General features: G+C 37.6%; 1 protein-coding gene across 3 annotated transcripts in view; it reads left to right on the top strand.

Annotated features, from left to right (window-relative positions):
- The window catches only part of jade2 (jade family PHD finger 2), a 40,704-nt gene that overhangs the window by 6,802 nt on the left and 11,278 nt on the right, over positions 1-22,624 (top strand). For all 3 annotated transcript variants that reach the window (XM_072662559.1, XM_072662558.1, XM_072662557.1), the window contains 9 exons: positions 1,098-1,161; positions 3,571-3,656; positions 9,047-9,204; positions 14,760-14,932; positions 15,278-15,489; positions 16,389-16,556; positions 17,658-17,774; positions 19,171-19,695; positions 22,105-22,222. In XM_072662559.1, the coding sequence (XP_072518660.1) occupies positions 1,098-1,161; positions 3,571-3,656; positions 9,047-9,204; positions 14,760-14,932; positions 15,278-15,489; positions 16,389-16,556; positions 17,658-17,774; positions 19,171-19,695; positions 22,105-22,222 (1,621 nt within the window). The remainder of the gene's footprint in view (positions 1-1,097; positions 1,162-3,570; positions 3,657-9,046; positions 9,205-14,759; positions 14,933-15,277; positions 15,490-16,388; positions 16,557-17,657; positions 17,775-19,170; positions 19,696-22,104; positions 22,223-22,624) is intronic.

The following is a 22,624-nucleotide window of genomic DNA, read 5'->3' as shown; positions in this document are numbered from 1 at the left end:
ACTAGGTTATTGTGCAAATACGTGCAAACATCTCCTTTCCCTCATTATTATATAAAGCAGAGATTTGTTGACCAGTTCCCTCTGCTTGCCAGATATTATACAGAGTAAAATATGTTTATTTTTATTTAAAGGTGTTAGAGTGCATTTGTTTAGTATTTTAAGTTCCTCTTTGTGGGGGGAAAAAGAAAAAAATGACTGGTTTACGGCAGCAACTGGTTTACGGCTCTCAGAATCCACTTATGATAGCATAGCTTTATTGCTACTATTAACAAAAACACCAAATTATTCCTGAGTCATATCTAGAAAGTGTGGCTGTTCTTGTGTTGTGACCCCTCAGCATAATGTGCTAGTGTCAGCTAGTGTTCTCTTTTAGTCTGAGCTGAGCATGGTTATGTCATGCTCCACACTCTTTACAGCTCTTAGCTCTAGTATCATATAGAACTGTGTACCCTGTTTTGTTAATCAACTTAATACAATGGAGTGTACCATTACATTCCTAGTTACATTTGTTTTGGTTTCTTTCTGTTATTAACACCAGTCGCTCTACATTTCTCTTTCAGACACAAGTTTTTATCATCAACAAATCAACAACTGTTGATACCTGCTAGAATGTTGCACTTAATTAGTTGCTTGATACTCAGTGGATCTGTAGTTGAGCAAAGGCAGTCTTTACTGGTGGGTTACAGACCCAAAATCACAGGAAAAAAACTTTCGGTTCACTTTTCTGTCCTTTCAGCATCTATGTCATTAGATGCTGAATTGATGTATGTCATTATTGTCAATGTTTATAAGTGGGCTTTCAGTCAGTTGAATTTGTTCTGCGGTGAACAGATTGTTATCCTGCTAACTACGGTAATGTAGTTGAACATTTTATTAAATTATTTTAGTCAAATGTGCACAGTGATTACTTGGTCTGTGACCATGTGAGCAAACTGATGAGATGTACGGAAGCCATGTAAACATGGTCTGCAAACATTGCACAACTTACCCATGTAATATATAGTTAGAATGTGACCCAGTCTGACTGTTGTTTTGGTGGTGTCTTCTGCATTTTTTTCAGTTTGATGTTCATTTTCTGTCTTGTCTTTTATTCACAGATGGAGAGGGAGAAAAAGAGAAGAAAGTACTCCACCAGTAGCAATGACTCTGACACCAATGACAGTAAGAAACTTGAGCAGGGAAAGATCTGGGTTGGTGAGAAGCTAATGTACTGCTTGTTGGAGAGTAATTATTTTGCAGTGACTCATCTACTTATTAAGCAATAGACATGAGGGATAACCGCTACATTAACAATCTTCAGATATCTTCATGCTTCTTCATTAGTCTTCTCTCTTTGCTTCTAGTGCTCTAGTAGTATTTTACTCTGCTGTTGTGATCATGCTTTAAGTCTGTGTGTTATGTTCTCATCATCTTTAGCCTTCCTTCCTGTAGCCTCAGTGAAAAAGCAAGTTAAGGCTGATAGTTCAAAGTAGGGCCTGCCCAATGTAAACTGTTTATAGGGGGGGGTAGAAATTCTGATAACTGATAGTATTGGCTGGTATAACTTTGTACTGATATTTTATATTATATTATAATGTTTGAAGGTAACAATCTGATTCAAATTTACAGTTACAGAGAGAGGGTTTTAATTTATTGTTTATTTGGATCCCCATTAGCTGCTGTCGTACCTAACATAGAAGACAAATAACACTCATACATTATAACTACAAAGAAGAAAAGAAAGAAAAACAACATTAAGATCTATATATATAAGATGTGTACAAAAGCCAAAAATGAACATTTTAGTCAAACAAAAAACACAAATAAATGAAGAATAATATTGATAATAATAACAATTCAAATAACATTGAAGAATGACATTTGTTGACCTCATCTGATACCCCAGTTGTATATTTTAGCTCTAATGATTCAATTCACTTTAATAATCTTTATATGTTTTAGGTTGTGTCTGTGTCCTGTTTTCTAAATTTTGAGCAGTGAAACAGGCAAGGTATTCCATTCTTTGATAGCTTTGTAAACTACAGTTTTACACATGTAATTAGTTTTTGCTATTGGTAACATAAAATATTTTATATTTGCACAGTAATTTAGGTTGGATAATACTAAAGATCGTATCACTAGTTTTAATGCCTTTTGTGTGAAGTGCTGCACATTTTCTCATCACTGATCAACATTTTCCCATTTTCGCTACAGTGTTCTCAATATGTTTTCTCCAGGGATGATTTTTTCTTCTATTATAGGTTTACTTCTCAAACTTGTTCAATGGTTTCTTCTATCTAGCTGTATTTAATTTTAACTCTTCCTTATTTAGGCTCAATTATAAAAGTTTTTATTTTTGGAATGTTTAGTATGAGTTGATTATCTTTGATCCAGTTTGTGACTTTTTAATTTACGTTGTTACAATGGAATCTATACCATAACAAGCCAGCTTCTCCAACAACAGCTCATGAATCAGCATGTCAAATGTTACACTGAGGTCTAAAAGTACTGCTCAAACTAACTTCTTTCAACCAATCATCATTTATCTGTATTAATACAGTGCATGTTGAATGCCTCTTTCTATAAGCATGCTGAAAATTAGAGACTAGATTGTTCTCTGATAGGTGGCTTTGCATTCTAGCTGTCATCACTTTCTGTAATGATTTACCCAAGATTGGTAGTAAGCTTACAGGTCGACTGTTGGGTCCATTTAAGGGACTTTTGTTGTCTTTAGGTAGTGGGATCACTTTTGCTTCCTTCCACAATTTAGGGTAAATACCCTTTTCCAGACTGCAGACTGATTTAGCTGTCATGGTGAAAGAATTAACCCCGCAGTGATTTAGGGTGGCTCAACATCGCGATATGCAGTTTTACTGTCAGTCGTTGTGTATGTACTCAATTTCCCAGACTCCTCTGTTAGCTCACATAACCACTCCAGCCAATCAGGCCAATTGCTGGAGAGAATTTTAGAATGCGCCCCTGAAGCTCATCAGCTCCACTGATTAAGCTCTCCCCCCACTCTTATACCTATTTATTGCCAACCTTCCCCTGTTAATCGCCTGTTTTTCTGATTTTGCCTCAGCCCTTATGTTATGGTTACCACAGCTCCAGTTTTGACCCTCAGTGATGTACTGGTTTGATTTTGGATCGCCACCTATTCAATAAACTTTCATAATTTAGTAAAAGTGACTGCGCAAATCTGTCTCGTCACAAACAACGTGAGTAAATTTTGTCCTTGTTGCGCGCTAAGAAAAACATGTTCGCCTTGTGTGGTTTAGAGAGGACCAACCGCACCAAACACTTCTAAAGGGTCTAAAGGCTGTCCAAGACAATTTTTCTGGTGGTGCTGATGCATTCGCTCGCTCTGTCTTTCACTATCTTTTTGAGTGTGTGGTTTTGTCTAAGCATGGAGCTGACCTCCAACGTGCAGGCTTTGTCTCTCAGATTTTGCATAGTGCCTTGTCTAAACTGGTGAAGCTGCGTTTGGTTTTGTGACCAGAGCACCTACCGTTTTCTCCATCTTACAAAACGGAGAAAATATACTACATCCATATCTTAATTCAATTGTTTTCTTTTTTGTATGTGTTGCAGGCCAACTGACAACATGCACACGGTCCTCAAAGAACATTGGAATCAATAACATGTGGGTACGTCAGGAACAGCGGAAGCCATCTGAGGTAAGTGCCCAGAAAAGTTAAAAGTATTCATATTACAAGGCATCAAATTTGGCTGAATGGCACTTATTATTTTGTAACAATTGTATGATGTATTCAAATGTACCAAAATCCAAACTAACATAATGTATATTTATATTTTTACTTTAATGGGTGTTTACGTTTAGGTTTTAATGTGAATGAGGTGTTACCTAAAAAAATAGCTTGTGCCATAGAACAACAGAAATTCCGGATGCCCAACAGCTTACATTACGAAAGAACTAAATCCAAGGTCAATGGAAATATTTTATACCTAAAATAAAAAAAAGAATAAAAAAAAGGATTGTTTGGGAAGGATCTGTCTGTGTTGGACAATTTTAGCCCAAATATGTAATTGGTGATCGCCCTTGGTCGGTATCGGCAGTTGGGTAAAGCTATTCATTATGTAAACAATATAATAGGGTACATCTGGGAAACAAGAAACACGAGTCAGTCACATGAATCTACTCCCAATTCATCTTACATTTCTTTTTCTCTCTTTATACTTTTTCCTTTACTCCTTCTAGTATCTTCTTCTTTCTCGTTCTTGTCACGCCAGGTACAGATCCCTTTTTTTCAAGCTCTGTGCACCAATATGACCAGTTTTATATCTATATAGTGTATTAAATAATGTTTTAAAGTATATTGTTTATTAATATATATACAACATGTACGTTACAGTGGGGAAAAAAGTATTTAGTCAGTCACCAATTGTGCAAGTTCTCCCACTTAAAAAATGAGACCTGAGGCCTGTAATTGACATCATAGGTAGACCTCAACTATGAGAGACAAAATGAGAAAAAAATTCTGAAAATCACTTTGTCTGATGTTTAAAGAATCTATTTGCAAATAATGGTGGAAAATAAGTATTTGGTCACCTACAAACAAGCAAGATTTCTGGCTGTCACAGACCTGTAACTTCTTCTTTAAGAGGCTTTTCTGTCCTCTACTCATTACCTGCATTAATGGCACCTGTTTGAACTCGTTAACAGTATAAAAGACACCTGCCCACAACCTCAAACAGTCACACTACAAACTCCACTATGGTGAAGACCAAAGAGCTGTCGAAGGACACCAGAAACAAAATTGTAGACTTGCACCAGGCTGGGAAGACTGAATCTGCAATAGGCAAGCAGCTCGGTGTGAAGAAATCTACTGTGGGAGCAATAATCAGAAAATGGAAGACCTACAAGACCACTGCTAATCTCCCTCGATCAGGGGCTCCACGCAAGATCTCAGCCTGTGGGGTCAAAATGGTCACAAGAACAGTGAGCAAATATCCCAGAACCACACGGGGGGACCCCGTTGTGTTTGGAGGAGAGTGAATGCTGAGTTGCATCCAAAGAACACCATACCAACTGTGAAGCATGGGGGTGGCATGCTTTGGGGCTGTTTCTCTGCAAAGGGACTAGGACGACTGGTCCATGTACATGAAAGAATGAATGGGGACATGTATTGTGAGATTTTGAGTGCAAACCTCCTTCCATCAGCAAGGGCATTGAAGATGAAACATCTTTCAGCATTACAATGATCCCAAGCACACTGCCAGGGCAACAAAGGAGTGGCTTCGTAAGAAGCATTTCAAGGTTCTGGAGTGGTCTAGCCAGTCTCCAGATCTCAACCCCATAGAAAACCTTTGGAGGGAGTTGAAAGTCTGTGTTGCCTGCCAACAGCCCCAAAACATCACTGCTGTAGGAGGAGATCTGCATGGAGGAATGGGCCAACTTACCAGTAACTGTGTGTGCCAATTTTGTGAAGACTTACAGAAAACGTTTGACCTCTGTCACTGCCAACAAAGGATATATAACAAAGTATTGAGATGAACTTTTGTTATTGACCAAATACTTTCCTCCATTATTTGCAAATAAATTCTTTAAAAATAAGAAAATGTGATTTTCAGATTTTTTTTTTTTTTCTCATTTTGTCTCTCATAGTTGAGGTCTACCTATGATGTCAATTACAGGCCTCTCATCTTTTTAAGTGGGAGAACTTGCACAATTGGTGACTGACTAAATACTTTTTTCCCCACTGTATATTGCCAAAAGTATTCACTTGCCTGCCTTTTCATATGAACTTGAGTGACATCCTATTCTTAATCAAGTTCTTCTACACTAGACTCTCTCATCCATGTCTTTATGGACCTTGCTTTGTGCACTGGTGCACAGTCATGTTGGAACAGGAAGGGACCATTCCCAAACTGTTCCCGCAAAGTTGGGAGCATGAATTTGACCAAAATCTCTTAGTAAGATTTCCTTTCATTAGAATTGGAGGTCTGAAGACTCTGCAGAAAGTTGGCAGTCTTTGCACACAATTTGCATCCGCATCCCCTGAACCCGCTCTGTCATGTAACGTAGCCTACCACTTTGTGGCTGAGTTGCTGTTTTTCCCCAATCACTTGCACTTTGTGACAGTTGACTGTGGAATATTTAGTAGCAAAGAAATTTCACGACTGGACTTGTTGCACAGGTGGCATCCTATCATGGTACAACACTGGAATTCACTGAGCTCCTGAGAGCAACCCATTCTTTCACAAATGTTTGTAGAAGCAGTCTAAGTGCTTGGTTTTATACACTTGTGGCCATATAATTGATTGGATCACCTCAAATTAAATTCTTTGGATGGATGAGTGAATACTTTTGGCAATATAGTGTATATTGTAAAAGCCCAAATTTTCAAACGTTTCCTGTAAGTCTTCACCAGGTTTGCACACACTGTGGCTGGTATTTTGGCCCATTTCTCCATGCAGATCTCCTCTAGAGCAGTGATGTTTTTGGGGCTGTCGCTGGGCAACACAGACTTTCAACAAATTCTATGGGGTTGAGGTCTGGTGACTGGCTAGGCCACTCCAGGACCCTGAAATGCTTTTTACAGAAGCCACTCCTTCGTTGCCCGAGTGGTGTGTTTGGGATCATTGTCATGCTGGAAGACCCAGCCACGTTCCATCTTCAGTGCTCTCACTGATTGAAGGAGGTTTTGGCTTAAAATCTCACGATACATGGCCCCGTTTTAAATTTACCACAGGGGGACTTAAATTAAGTTGTAGAAACACCTCAAGCAGTCTCAGTTGAAACAAAATGCACCTCAGCTCACTTTTAAATGTCACATAAAATGGTGTAGTTCTATAGGGGCAGATTAAAACAAGTATAAATAAAATCAGTCATAACCATTAGGCCTTAGTCTGTAAAATTACCGATATTGTTATGAAATACAGTGCGCACATTTGTTCACCTGCTTCATTCTGATTCTGTTACCGTGTGTAAAAAGGACATCACCCCTCTCATGAGCTAGCCATTGGCCCTTCTGCATTCTGAGTGAGCTTCGTCTGCTCTGCCTCCCTTTTACTAAATGTACATGAACAACAGGCATCACAAGTAAGTATTCATGTAAGCATTACAAACACACATACAAAGTCCTCAGGTGATGGGCAACGCGTTTGCCTCATCACAGGTTTTTAGACGTCTATGCTATTAAAAATCAAAATGTAAAATATATGTACACAAGTGTGCGCACCATTTTATGTGACATTTAAAAGTGAGCTGAGGAGCAAAAATTGCTGCAAGTTTAAATGTCCTAAAGAGCACAGTGGCCACCATCATTTGTAAATGGAAGTTTAGAAACCACGCATCTTCTTAGACCTGGCCACCTGGTCAAACTAAGCTTGGGAGGCGCTCCACAAATCAAAAAAGGCACATGACTGCTCGCTTGGAGTTTGCCAAAAGGCAAACAAGAGAAACAAGATTATCTGGTCTGATGAAGCGAAGATGTAACTTTTTGGCCTGAATACCAAGTCAAGTCAAGTGGGTTTTTATTGTCATTTCAACTACATACAGAGTACACAGTGAAACGAAACAACGTTCCTCCAGGACAATGGTGCAACATAGACACAGTGCATGCAGAACACAAGTGCAACGCAGTACAAGCGCAGACAGACAATACAACACAATACAGGCAAAGAATAAGCGTCACGTCTGGAGGAAACCAGGCACTGTTCTTTACCTGGCTAATTTCATCCCTACAGTGAAGCATGGGGATGGCAGCATCATGATGTCGGTATGTTTTTTAGCAGTAGGACCGGGGTGACTGATAGAAGGAAAGATGCAGCTAATGCAGTTAAGTACACAGAATGCAGAATGTAGCTAAGTACACAGACTTCCAAAACCTTCTCAGGAGCACTCTGGACTTCAGTCTGGGGTGAAAGTTTGGGGGCCTTTTCCCCCCCAAGACTCTTTGAAGCTGTAATTGTTGCCAATTTAGCAGTAAAACAAAATGATATACCTTTTCACTTTACAATTATTGGCAGTTGTGTGTAGATGTTTAGGAGAAAAATTAACTTAACAATGCAAAAAAAAGAAGAAAAAACCCTTTAATTCGAGTGCATTCAGTAAGAACAAAAACCCACATTAAGAAAAAAAAATGTAACATGATTTCATGTGTTCCACAATTATTGGCACCTATGATGTTAATACTTTGTGCAACCCCCTTTTGCCAACAAAACAGCGCTTAATCTTATTCTGTAACGTTTCATAACATGTGAGAATACAGAGAGACCATTTGACCATTCCTCTTTGCATCTCTCTAAAATTTGGCCACATGTTTAGGTCATTATCTTGTAGATAAGAGAAATAGGCCTTTGTGTAATGTCATATTTATACCCCAGGAAAACTTAGTAATTAGAGGTTAGTAGATACTCTTATTAACTTTAGAAACTATAGTAGAATTGACAAATGTTTTAATTACAATTACATATCTTTTCTAGTAATTCTTAGGGGTGCCAATAATTGTAGAATAGGTTATTTTATGAAAAAACATTTCTTAGTCAGGGATTATTTATTTATTTAATTCACTTGAATTAAAGGTTACATTTTTCTACAACTTCCAGTGTGAGATTATGCTTCTACAGTAAACATTTTAAGGCTTTTAACACATCCTAACCAGGGGTGCCAGTTATTGTGGAGAGCATTGTATCTTCACGCCAGTCTCAGCCTTTCTAGCTCATTCGTAGTGATTGTTGACCTTTTTGGCTCTGATGTTTTTGAGATGGCCTGGATGGTGTTATGCAACTGATCCAGTAGATCACTCAGACTTGGATCACTTAAATATTAGTTTGTAACCTTTTTCGATCTACATTTGTCTATGTCAATACTATTATTTCTAATTGACTTTAAAAGTTCTTTGGTCTTTATCTTCACAGCTTTCTTTCATTTAAAAAAGTTTTCCCTCATTAGGTCAATATCTTTAATAATTTATATCAAGTGCATATCAAGATATACAAGTAAATCTGATGACTTTTTTTAAGACACTGTATATAATTTCTTTATTCTATTTTTGCATTACTATCTGACATGAGTTAAAAAGAAACCCTTTTTTTCGTGCAGGTGTTTCGGACAGATTTAATTACAGCCATGAAGTTGCCTGACTCTGCCCAGCTGAATCCAGAGGACTTTTATGTTCTGTCAGATTCTTGGAGACAGGAATGGGAGAAAGGTGTTCAGGTCCCAGCCAACATGGAGGCCATTCCTGAGCCTGTGGTCAGGTGTGTGTGTGTAAGCCCTTTTTCCCATTTTGTTAACTAAAATATCAGTGTGGTTTAGGGTAAAATAGACATTGAGGTGTAAATCAGTATTCATTACTGTTCTGTGCCTATGTAGCAAATGGTTAAATATGTTAACTTTCCCATGTGTGTTTAAGTGGGCCACAGGGTGCTGTGGGAGTTCATTAATTGGTGAAATTGCACTAAAACAGGTCTGAAAACGGTCTGTGGTAGTTGTAAGTTTAGTACACTGCTTAAGTAAACCCAAATAAAGAGCAAGCAAACTTGGATAAGTCAGTCTGAAAAAATTTATTGTTTTCTTATTTTACCCAATTTCGCTCCTCAATTTTACCCAACTCACTCTAGTACTCTCCACCTATCGCATGTATGCTAACAAAACTGTGAGGGTGACACAAGCCTCTTCCGGCACATGGCAATCAGCCGCAGCTTCTTTTCAAACTGCCAATCCAATGTCAGCTTAGTTTATTTTGTTAATTTGTTATTAAGTTTCTTGGTAATTATACTCTGTGTCTCTTTTGATAATGGATCTCTGTAAATGAAAAACATACTTTTTAAAGTATTTTAATATATACAGATCTGGAAAACAGCATAGAACTATTTTCTTTTTGCATTTAGGGTTTATTTATTTATGATTTTTTTTGGTGTGATTTCATAGAATCAAAGGAGCATATAGCATGTAGTATTTTAAATGGCTTTGTTAAGTTTCAATACAGTATAAAATAGTATTGTCAGCATTCAGATGTACTTTACATTTAGTACATCTCAGGACTGCACTGACATGGTGGTATTGTGTTTGTGTGTGCTGAGCTGATAAAAAAAAAATTAATCAAACACCGCAGCACTGCTGATGTTTTTAAACACCTCAGTGTCTCTGCTGGACTGAGAATAGTCCAGCGAACAGTGATGAATGACTAGAGAATGACAAATTCCACATTGTGCAGCAACAGATGATCTTCTACCTCTTTACATCTAGAAGATGGACCACCTGAGACGGAGTGTCTAATCGAGTGCACAGTGAGTGAACACTGTTTTAAAAACTCCAGCAGCACAGCTGTGTCTGATCCACGTGTACCAGCGCAACACATACTAACACACCACCACCATGTCCGTGTTACTGTAGTGCTGAGTGACCCACCACCCAAATAATACCTGCTCTTTGGTGGTCCTGTGGGGTCCAGACAGTTAAAGAACTGGGTAAAAGAAGGCTAACAGAGTATGAAAAGAAATAGATGGACTACTGTCTGTAAGTATCTAACTACAAAGTATGGTTAGTGGAGGTTCTGGCTTATTATGGCTGATGGGTGTACATCTTCAGTAGAAAAAAAAAAACAAGAATTCAATGCACATGATTTCAACACATACTGTGCATACAGTGGTATGCAAAGGTTTGAGCATGAAGCAGTAGTTTATGTACACTGCAGTCATTACTTAGTAACACCTCTTCGTTCAGTCTTTTAGTACTCATTTTAAGGTTTGGGGTTTGTACCCATTTTCCCTTCTAGTTCTGTGAGTTTCTTTGGCTGTCTTTCTGCACTGCTTTTAAGATCTACATGGGTGCAAACTCCCTCATAAAAGTTGCAGTGTGTCAAGTATAAACCTAGCTTAAAACTCCTGGAATGATGCTGGAATGAGAAATTCCTGATCTGTTAAGCAGTGTCCCGCTGTAATGTTTCAGTATCCAGGGAGCCAAGCATGGACAACACCCGTGTAGGTATGGAAATATCATGGGATCTGTAGGAGTCCCTTCTCAAAGCTGGCTTTAAAATAATGCAAAAACAAAATAATGGATCTCTGTACTCTAAAGTGACAAACTAGTGATCATTCTCTGCTAATAAATATGCACAGCCTCTAAAAATATGCTCCCTGAAGAGCTGTCTGCTAAATCCAGCAATAGTACAATTCTTTAGGCTGTTATAGACCTTAGACAATTTTTTTTTTGTGAAATAGTCCACATTAACAATGTAAATTACCATGCGTGACAAAATAATTTAGTAAACAATTAGCTCTGTCCAAGCTATTGGAAGTTGCTTGGAATAACAGGTATTCATTAATAATTTTAAGTTGATGCTTTTTAGTTCCTTTTTAATTCCTTTAGTAACGTGAAATTACATTTTTCTGTTGTTTTACGCATACTTTACATGTGGTCTGGAGAATACTAATAAATTCGGGATTTACAAAATCGCTAATCTTGATTGCATCTGTCGTCAAGACCTTTTTTTCAGAGTTCTGCAGTCTCTCTGCATCCTGTTTTTGTGGCTAACTGGTAGTTTGTGTCTTGCCTCTGTATTTTTGTTCATGAAGTCTTCTACAGATAAAACACCTAATGAGTGGCTCTGATCTGTCAGATAGGTGTATGAAGATTTTATTTATTTTTTAAAATAAATTGTCATCAGTTGTAGAGGCCTACCAGTTTGTTTATGATACCCGATGAGGCAGGTGATTTTGGATAATGTTTTGTCCCTTATTTTATTATCTGGAAGCATTGATTCCGGCTTTATGTTCCACCTTTTACTTTCACATCTTTTTCTATTTCACCTTGGGCTGTCACAATAACCGCACAAAAATATTGCGCTATTTACAAGCGAACTGCAGGAAATGGCATATCCCATATGCATGGGAGATGCATATCTAGTTGTTGTTGTTGTTGTTATTCTTAATAACTCAAGAATCGCTTGATGTAGAAGGTTCAGTCAAACTCCATTGGGTCTTGTAAATGGCACAGCGGCCATAGCTTATCTATTTTTCTATGTTTCATACTTTTTTAAGATATTAAAGAAAAACTAAGGCAATTTTTTAAGCCAACTTCACTGCAACTGTGTTAAGCCTCCCTTTCTCTCTCCTCTTAATATTACTTTATGACTAGAGTATTAATAGCCTCTGTCTATCTATACTCTACATTTTAACCAAAGGTTTGTACACTGCACTATTAGCCAAACATATTGGATTAGCATTTTGGCACCCTTGCCTGTCGGTCTGCATATCTATCCCTCTACAACACTGTCTGTTCCTCTTGGTTTGTCTGTGTGTCTGCCCCTTACGTTTTAGCCAAATGTTTGTGGGAACAGCTATATTGGATATGCCTTTGCCTCATCTTTTGAGTTTAGTTAGGTTTTGGCATCTTTTGGGTAAAGGTTTTTTTTAGACAAATGTCTGTAGACATGACTCTATTAGATGAGCTATTGCCCAAAATATTTTTAATTAAATGTTTGGCACCCTGCCTTTTGGTCAAATGTTCCTGGACACAGCAATACCTTAGCAACCAACACCTGTAACCTATCAACACTGCTGTTTATGCAGGAACTTCACACTTTACTTTGAACTTATTGCAGAGATGAATTGTTTTAACTATGTTATAACTATGTTAACTATGTTACCTCTGCAAAGTAATGTTTGTTGGGTTGTTTTTTTTTTTTCTTACTTCACCATTGAGATGAAGGAGTGCTGGGCTGTAATTCCCACCACATACAGAAAGCCACATACTAACTTGCTCTCTACTAACATCTGACTGTACCTCACTGTACCCCTCTCTCCTCTCCTCCCCTGTCTCCCCTGTAGTTTGTATACTTGACACTTGGGGTCATACAGAACTCGCCGACCCTGTTACACTTTGTGGTAGTTGTTTTTCTTCTCAGGTTAATTTAACCCGGAATCCTTCAATGAGGTGTCCTGCATTCACCCTTGTGAATTCCAAATTCGTAAAGCACCTGATCTTTTTAATTAGCTTACCGTCACCTTGAGTACAGCGCCTCGGTGTCAGTAAAGCGCCTGAATTGACTCAGAATTACTCATTGAAAAGATGATGGCGGCCGCCTCTGTCGATTTCTGATCCTGTCTCTGAAAACTCTGGACCCAGAGGAATATTGGTATCTCGTGGAACCTCCAAACTGTGGTAGTTGTTTTTGCTTATTCACGCTTAAGGCATCAACTCAATCAGTCAGCCTTAGGAATGTGGAAAAATACATACTCCTGCAGTAAACGTAACGCCGGCAGAAGGCTTCAACCTCACTGGGTTTCAAAATCATCTTTACAGACTGTATACATTTTCTCCCTCCTTAACCTATTTGGCATGTTCTGGTTCTGGTAACTGTAAACTCAGGTCATTGCGGCTCTGCTCTATATTTATTCTGCTGATACTGTGTATGCTTTCTGCTGTGTTGCCACTTTTCTCGTCTACACTTGGCCTGATTTTCTGATGTACACTTGGCCAAAATGGCCTGATTTCCCACAATTAAAACAAACGTTATCGCCTACCTTCAGTCCCTTCTTCTATTTGTGCGTCAAAGTCCCCTGCCGTAGCTCCAGTCCGGTAGCACACAATCTCTATCCGCCAAGTTCATTGCATGTTTTCCTTGAGCCACCAAGTCCAAGTAATCCTTGTCTTCCCAGCCCATGCAAGCTTGTTTTGCTTACAAAGCAGCTAGAGTTTGTTTTACATCCATCTTCTTCTCTGTGTCTGTTTCCTCGGCCTTCTCCCTAGCAAAACTTTCAATGCCTTTACTTGACTCTGCGTCAGACAGCCAGATTCCGTTATGCGCTGCTCCAAACTCCATCTCTCAGGTTTTCGGCTCAACTTGGTGACTTCGTCAGTCAGACAGCTGCTGGAACTCTGATCTGGTCCCCTTTTGCTTCTTTGACGAGTTCAGGTGAAGAATCTGGCAGAGGTGCTCTATGAACAGCGGAATGTACTACCAGAGCTGCGGCGGGTGCACCTGGAGGCACAATCTAAAAACTCAAATTATTCTGTTCATAGTTTACATATATCTGTTTATTCTATCCCAACTCAGTCTTCTCTAACTTCCTTTAGGCTTCCTTTTCCAACTTACAAAAGTTCTATCCATTTTCAGTGTCTCTTATCCTTTTTTTCGTTTTTCATTTCTCGTACTTCTGAAAACACCTAGTGAGTTAGTCGTGTCTATAACTTCGTCCCTATTGCAGGACCATCACGCTTAACTTGTCTATTTCCCATTATAATGTTTGTTTTTTTATTATTTAAAAAAATTAAACCTTTTTTTGTAATAGGGGCTTCATTGCAAAGAATGAATACATGTGCACATGCCAATTTTTAGTTTTTTATTTCCACAAAAAAAATCTTTATTTTTTCAGCCTTCACTACACCAACTATTTTGTGCAAGTGCATCACATACACATTCAGATAAATAAAAAAAACACATTTAACACATAGAAAATACAGGTTTTACAACAAAATAGGTAAAAAAATCTAATCAATTTATAAACCTATATAAAGTTTCAGGCATTCAAAATAAATGAATACCGTGACAAACAATGAAACTAAATACTGTGATGCACACTTTGGATCATATTGCCCAGCCCTAAGTTTTAAGTCTATTTTGCAAAATAATTGTTAAATTGTTAAATATTGGAAACTTAAGGTCAACCTGAAGTCAAAAATGAAACTAAACATTTTTAGTTTGTTTCTCCACAATTTTTTTTTTTACTCTTAATGGCTTCTCCATTATTTCACTTTATCTGCCTGTTTCTCATACAAACCATCAATGTTTTATTTCTTTATGTTTTAGGGTGCTTTCTGAAGTCAGTCAGATTCCATTCTTTTCACCAACTCATAGCAGAGACCGGACAGATTTGAGATTAAGAAGCTCTCGGATTCTCCCAGACTCAATGAGTCATTATGATTTGGATGATCTGGATGTGACCTGGCTTGAACTTGTAAATGCAGAGTTCAGAGAACTAGGTATGGATTATTGCAGTAATTTGTATTGATATGTAAATGTAGTAACATGTAATCTATTTCAAAAAGTAGTGTTAACTTACTATATATCTGGGCACCCATTCTTTAAATTTTTTTGTAATTTAGCATTTCTAAAATAGAATTTTACCCTGCTTGATTGTCCAATATTGCGCATATATCTTTTATGATTTGGGGAAATTATAAAATTTTGGGATTATTTCAGCATTTTTTTGTGCTTGTTTGTTTGTTTGTTTACCCATTATAGAAACGCATATACTTTTTCCCTTTACATTCTTTTGGGGCATCCAATGTTTTGCCATTGTTTTCTGACACAATATTTTGTGGCAGCGCTTCCAGAGCTGGATGAGTTGACCATGGAGCAAGTTCTGTTCGTGTTGGAGAGCCAGTGTGAAGAGAACATGCAGGAAGCTATTGAGGCACAGGAGGGCTTGGGAATTGAGTATGACGAGGATGTAGTTTGTGATGTGTGCCGTTCACCAGAAGGCGAGGATGGCAATGAAATGGTTTTCTGTGACAAGTGCAACATTTGTGTTCACCAGGTATGGAACATTAAGCACCCGTAGTAAGCCAAATTACAACAATTTAAATACAGGATAATAGAAACGAATTTGATAATATGTACAGTTTAGTTACCTTGACTTTTTAAAAACTCTATTTATTTGAGGATTGTGTGTTCTTGTCTTAATCCTTTTCGTTTTGTTTTAGGTCATTCTTGTTTTCTTTTGCTTAGGTTTGCTTAGGTTTTGCTTTTGTTTTCTTTTACTACTTGGTTCATTTTTCAATTTATAACAACAGTGTTCAGCAGAGTGATCCAGCCAATTATGTTTACATGGCTTTATAAGTTGTTATATAAATGGATTTGAAGTTAGCCTGAGTCCGAAATCATAATCACAACAAGTCTCTGAGTTAACTCATGGAAATTGAATGGGGAGGTGAAAAATTATTTGTTGACTATTATTTTTTGCCTGCCCACTGGTAAAATGTGACTTTATAGAGTGTTGCAGTATACTGTAAGAGAAAAAGAGAATTTAAACCACAGTATCAAGCCCAACTTCTTTTAACTATTTTAAAAGAATTGTGCTTAATATTACCAGATTTTTTTTCTTAAAATTGTAATTTCCCAATAATGTAACCCCCCCCCCCCCAAAAAAAAAAATAGTACATTTAACTTGGTCAGAAATATAACAAAACCTAAAAATGTAATAGCTTACTATTAATTGTCAAGTAATAGAGTCTTGACTGTTAATGTATTACATTTTTTCCAATAGCTATACTATATTATTATTAATATTAATATTAGCAAGAGAGCAAGTTTTATTTCTGGGTTTATTCCATTATTTTTACAATATTATGGTGCTAGGTTGATTTTAATAACAGTTTAAAGACAGAGCTCTTGTGTTCTCTGTGTTGAAAAAGGTGTTTAATTCTTTTGTTAAAGGCATGTTATGGCATCTTGAAGGTGCCCCAGGGGAACTGGTTGTGTCGGATATGTGCACTTGGGGTACAGCCTAAATGTCTTCTGTGTCCCAAGAGAGGAGGAGCTTTGAAGCCAACTCGCAGTGGAACCAAGTGGGTCCACGTCAGCTGTGCCTTATGGATCCCAGAGGTAGGTCTGATTTGTTCCACTATTTGCTCTAAAACTAACTGATCAATGTCTGTTATATTATGACAAGAAATCTAGGTAAAGATTGTGTAAAGACAAATAAATATTACAGTATAAATATTACAGTTCAAATGATCAATATTCCTAATCTACAGTCACATAACCAGTATTATTACATGTTTACAGTATTATTACAAGTCCTCCCTGAGTAAATGTCCATGAACTGATGTCATGTGATGGTAAGAACAAATACTTCCGTGCCAAGAAAATTCTGAATATGACGGTAACGAAGATACTGAAAGTACTGCAGACGTCATAGATATGTGAGACTGTGAAGAGAGCAGCAAAATAAGCCTACGCATGTTGTTGACATCAGATGAAAAGGGAAGAAGAAGAATACAATAGGGCAGGTGAAGTCTCAAAAGTTATGTATAGGGAGATATTTTGCGTTTGAGATGTTTAGGGACAGGTTATCCAACCAAAGCCAGTATGCCAACCATATGTCACAGACCATTTGGAACAGAAAGAGTGAAACATATAAAACTTATCTTAGCACCTCAAACATCCTACACATCCATTACAGTACACAGAATGTATGATGAGCGAGTGTTGTGAGAATGTTCATAACCTGAAATGTTCCAAATATAATGCTGTGGGAAAAAAATCCAGTGCTGTACTTAATACTAGGAACTAGATCAGTGGTCTTTTTGTTCTAATCAACAAGTTAACATCTTTGTTTTTTGACATGCTGTATTGACTGCATTATTGAGTTTTGTAACACAGTATTGTTAGTTTGAAATACTTGTTTTGAAATACTGTTTTTGTAACAGTAATATTTTGTCATTTGTCATATATTTTGTCTTAAAATATTAACAGTAATATTTTGTCATATTAATTACACCAAGGCTGGTTGCAGCCTAGTTGTCCTTTTTTATTATGTGAAGAGAAGATAACACTTTATTAACCAAATGTTCCATCCCTCTGTTGTTGCTGGTAAAAAAGGCATAATTAAGAGACTGGTAAAAGTTGAGAGCTAAAATTTTCAATCTAAAATTAGATGAAATCACACTAAAATTTGTGTTGTGCTTTCATTGCTTTGTGCAGGTAAGTATTGGCTGCCCTGAGAAGATGGAGCCTATTACCAAGGTGTCGCACATCCCCGCCAGCCGATGGGCCCTATCCTGTAACCTGTGCCAAGAACACACTGGAACATGTATTCAGGTATACACATACAATGATTAATGCAGTTATATATTCTCTGATGATGAGAACAGCAGCAGAACTTTTTGAGTTATTGATACAGAATCCTTCCTTAATGCATATTATAGAACAATGCCAAATCACAAAATGTTTTGTGCTGTTGAAGGCAAACTACAACTGTTTTTCAGTTAGGTGCACACTCACTGCATCTTCTATTTCATCACATAAATGTTCTTGTTTGAGGAATTGTAAGGGCCATTGGAAAGTCTTCAACTTGCACTTCTTAAAGCAGCTATATTCATCTTTTTACAGACGGTATAATGTTTGCTTTCAGATTTTGGTAGTACTTAATTGAATCTTAATATAGTAGTGAACACAAGCCCAAAGCTCTGTTGATTCACCCTGTCAACAGTTGGATGTGTTCTTTTCATGGAATTCTGCATTCTTTGTTTTTTTTTTTGTTTTTGTTTTTTTTTACGAAACATACCCTTTGCTCATAGTATAGTTCTCAAACAAAACATTTTTGTACAGCGCTATTTAAAACTGGTGTCAAAAGCTGCTTTACAGGAATCAATAATAGGACAAGAGAAGGAAGGAAAACTCCCTCAGAGCTGGAGGAAGAAACCTTGGGAGAAACAAAGACTAGAGAACTATTTATAAGTTATTAAAAGTCACCATACCACCAAGACTGTTTTACTGCTCAGTTGTGCTAAATCATTAATATAATAATTGTGCATAATCATTAGTATAATATAATTAATATAAGCATAGTAGAGATGGTAAGAATAATGGTGGTAATAATGATAGTGGCATAAAGTCAGAGTCCATGTCAATTTTAACATAGTCGTTACACATATAGCAAAGGCAGGAGGGTGGGCAACTATTCTGACACAGGTGGCAGGGGAGCCTGGTGGTCAGTCTGGAACATCCTGACTATAGTGTGTTGCAATAATGAGGTAATAAAAGCATGTAATACTTTCTGCATCATGCAGGGATAAGGCATTTCTTAGCTTGACAATGTTCAGAAGATGTAGAGCTGTAAAGCTGTCCTAGTAATATTAGTCGATTTTGTTTTTGACAAGCTGAAGGTTTCAATATGGCCCTCACAGTCCCCCAACCAAAACATCAGTGCATGTACCTCAATAGAGCAGTGCACCAAGACAGCCAATGAATCCCAAACATTTTGCAATGAAGGATGGGCAAAATCCTTAAAACCCTAAACAAGAACTAAAAGACTCAGCTGTTACAAAAAGCATTAACAAAAGAGGTAATCATACAGGGTGCCCAAACATTTCCTACCCTTTTCCTTTTTGGTTATTTTGAAACTGTAAAAGATATAAAGGTTTTTAAGCAGGAAGTGATTGTAATGGTAAAGCACTATTTTTTTTTTTCCTCCATTGCCATTTGCTTTATTCAGTGCTCCATGCCTTCCTGCATTGTTGCCTTTCATGTGACCTGCGCCTTTGATCATGGTCTGGAAATGAGCACCATTCTTGCAGAAAATGATGAGGTGCGCTTCAAGTCCTATTGCTTGGAGCACAGCAGTGTCTCGCACCTAAACAGTGGAAGTGTTGATAGAGCTGAATCAAGACACTCAAGTGTGGAACTATCAGAATGTGAACCATTGGTAGTGCAAACAGAACCTTCAGACCAGGGCCAAACGGTAGTACACAAGGCCAGCCAACGCAAGCAGAGGCTTCAGGAGCTGGAAGATGAGTTTTACCGGCTAGTAGATCCCAAGGATGTTGCTGAGGCTCTTGGGCTTCCGGACGCCCATATAGACTATCTCTACCAGTTCTGGAAACTCCGTCGCAGAGCTAACTTTAACCGTCCACTCGTGACACTGAAGAGAGATGAGGTGGACAACCTGGCCCAACAAGAGCAAGATGTACTATACCGCCGTCTAAGGCTCTTTACTCATCTGAGACAGGATCTAGAGAGGGTAAGTCTGGTTATGTAGACATTCTCCTAAACAATTTTGGTTTTTTTACAACAATATAGTGTAAAATGAGTTTGTGGTCATATTAGTACTCACGGTAGCCAACTATCTTTGAAACAAAATAATAAAAATAATAAACTGCAGATAATACCACAAAAATATATTTTATTCATTTTTATTATGTTTAAAATGTATAATGTCTAGATTTGTTTTCTTGTTTTAACACAGCAAATAATCTTTAACATAATATTGATCCAAAACATACACTTGCTATGCCTCTGGAACCATGACAATGTAAAGTTAATCGTATTTGTTGCATTTTTACTAAAGAAAAAAAAAACATTATGCAGAAAATCTTCAATTGAATCTGCCATGACATAGTTGCCCTATTACAGAAGTGGAGACATTGAGACAAGATGTCGGCTTTTTGTTAAACGTATGCCAAAAGGCAAAGGCAAAGCACTACAAAAAAAAACAGAGGAATAGAGTAATCCTAAAGACAAACCCGTAAATATGTGGGAAGTTAGAAGTTTACAAATTAAACACATGGAAACCCCAAATAATCAGGACAAAAGATGGGATACATTAACATAAATAAAATTCTGCTTTCTTTAATTTTAAATGTCCAAAACACACCCACCCATAACCCAAAAAATATATAGTTGCAAAAAAAGTAAGCAAAGGTGATGAGATAAAAGTGTGGGTTTCACAGGTGCTTTGCCCATTACAAAAGGAGACACTAACCCTGGATACTGGAATTCTGTTTTTCACCAATAGCATTCGTGTTAAAAACTTGAAAGTAGCACATTTCTGTAAAGGTCTTAAACACAGTTTAGTGGAGCAGCTGATTAAGTCTTCTTAAACTCTTAACTTAGTAAAGTCATGCATGTCTGTAATTATATTATGCTAAGGCGTTTTTGTGGAATTGTGAAGTCTAAGCCATAAAACGAACTTTCTAAATCACTGTACTGCGCACACATTTTTTTGCCTACAACGTTATTTACTACTTCACAAAGCTTGACCCAAGGCTCTCGCACACTGTTCATCTGAGCACCTGAATCCCATTCCTGTCGTTTGATGAAAATAAGTACTAAGGAATATGTACTGAAATGACACAAACTAATTTGTGCAGATGAAGAACACATTTTAGCATAGCATTTTAATAGCAAATATTTTAAATGACCTTCCCTAATTTCCATTTCCATTTCAACGAAATGACAACAAGCAACCTAGCAGCAGTTTTAGAATGTAGCAAATTAGTAAAAAAGTAAAAAAAAAAAAAAAAAAAAAAAAGTAAAATGTTATATAAAGTTATTATAAAAATTGTAATGAAGTCACTTCACCCTGTGGTGCTTGGTAAAATGGAGAACAGGGTGTTCACATGACTCTCCATGAGGTCCAAAGTAAAGGAAATGTATGGCCAGTATATTGAAAAAAGAGTAAATATATGAGTACAGATGGTTAGGGCTGTCACGGTAAAAGAATTAGCTGCATTGATATAGGGTGGCTCAATATCGTTTTACTGTTAGTCGCTGTATATGTACTCAATTTCCCAGACGCCTCTGCTTGCTCATGTGACCACTCCGGCCAATCGGGACAAAGCCCGATCACCGGTTTGCTTTGTGTAGCGACTTTTTTAATGTTTAGACCCTTTTGCCCCGTTTTGTCTGCCTTTTATACCTGATTTCTGCCTGTTTCTCGTTTTCTGATTTTGCCTCAGCCCTTCTGTTATGGTTGCCACAGCTCCAGTTTTGACCCTTGCCTGTTTACTGGTTTAATTTTTGGATCGCCACCTCAGTAAACTTTCATAATTTAGTAAAAGTGACTGCGCAAATCTGTCTCATCACAAGCAATGTGAGTAAGTTTTGTTCCCATTGCACGCTAAGGAAAACATGTTCGCCTTGTGTGGACCAGAGTAGGCACCAAACACTGATGCTCTGAGTGATCTGCTCTGGCTCTCTAGAGTATGAAGGTAGAAGTTATTGTCTCTCCAAGACCGTTTTTGTCGGGGGTTTTTTGGTGGTGCTGTCGCATTAGCTTTAGTCTTTCACTACCAGCATCTCTTTGAATGCTTGGTTTCGTCTACTCATTGACATCACTTCTCTATAGCTGACCTCCAACGCACAGGCTTTGTCTCACAAATTTTGCATAGTGCCTCGTCTAAATTGGTGAAGCTGCATTTGGTTTTGTGACCAGAGCACCTGCTGTTGTCTCCATCTTACAAAACATGAATACCACGCTGTGGCAGTTGCTTGCCATTCCCTGCAGTTTAATTGTTAATAGTGCATTATTGTGATAGTGCGGTTATCACGACAGCCCTACAGATGTTAAAGGGATTCCCTTTTTTGTTTGCTCTGTACTATCGCAGTGTTCATATGTGTAATGCGTGTGGTGTGTGGGTGGCTACTACAGGTCAGGAATCTGTGCTATATGGTCACAAGGAGAGAAAGGATGAAGCACAATTTGTGCAGCGTACAAGAGAAGATCTTCAACTTGCAGATTCAGCTGCTAGAAGAGGACTTGGCCAGAGGTATTTATATATAATCACACACAGGCACTCACATTTACATTCACCTTTACATTAAATAAGTACTCAGTTTTGAAGTCCTTCCATTTTAACTGAATTCTTGAATTTGTGCTCGTCATATACTACATACAATTGTACATAAAAACCATTGCTAACCAGGACGAATGCTCATCTCATGACAAAAAAAACCCTAGATGGTGGTCCAAAGTTCTGGAACAACGTAAAAAAAGAAATCCTGTCCAGAATTTACAGTGCCCTCTAGAGTTATTGGCACTCTTGTTCAGCTTGGTCCTGCATTGAAAATGAGAAAAGTGTAACTATTGTAACTGTCCTCTTATGATTTAGTAACATGAGAGTAGGTAAATTAATGCATGCATCTCCTAATGCCTCTGCATCCGTTACTAG

Source organism: Salminus brasiliensis, chromosome 18 (genome assembly GCF_030463535.1).
Source record: "Salminus brasiliensis chromosome 18, fSalBra1.hap2, whole genome shotgun sequence".
NCBI lineage: Eukaryota > Metazoa > Chordata > Actinopteri > Characiformes > Bryconidae > Salminus > Salminus brasiliensis.
Note: the sequence above shows the minus strand (reverse complement) of the source record. Positions and strands in the feature narration are given on the sequence as shown.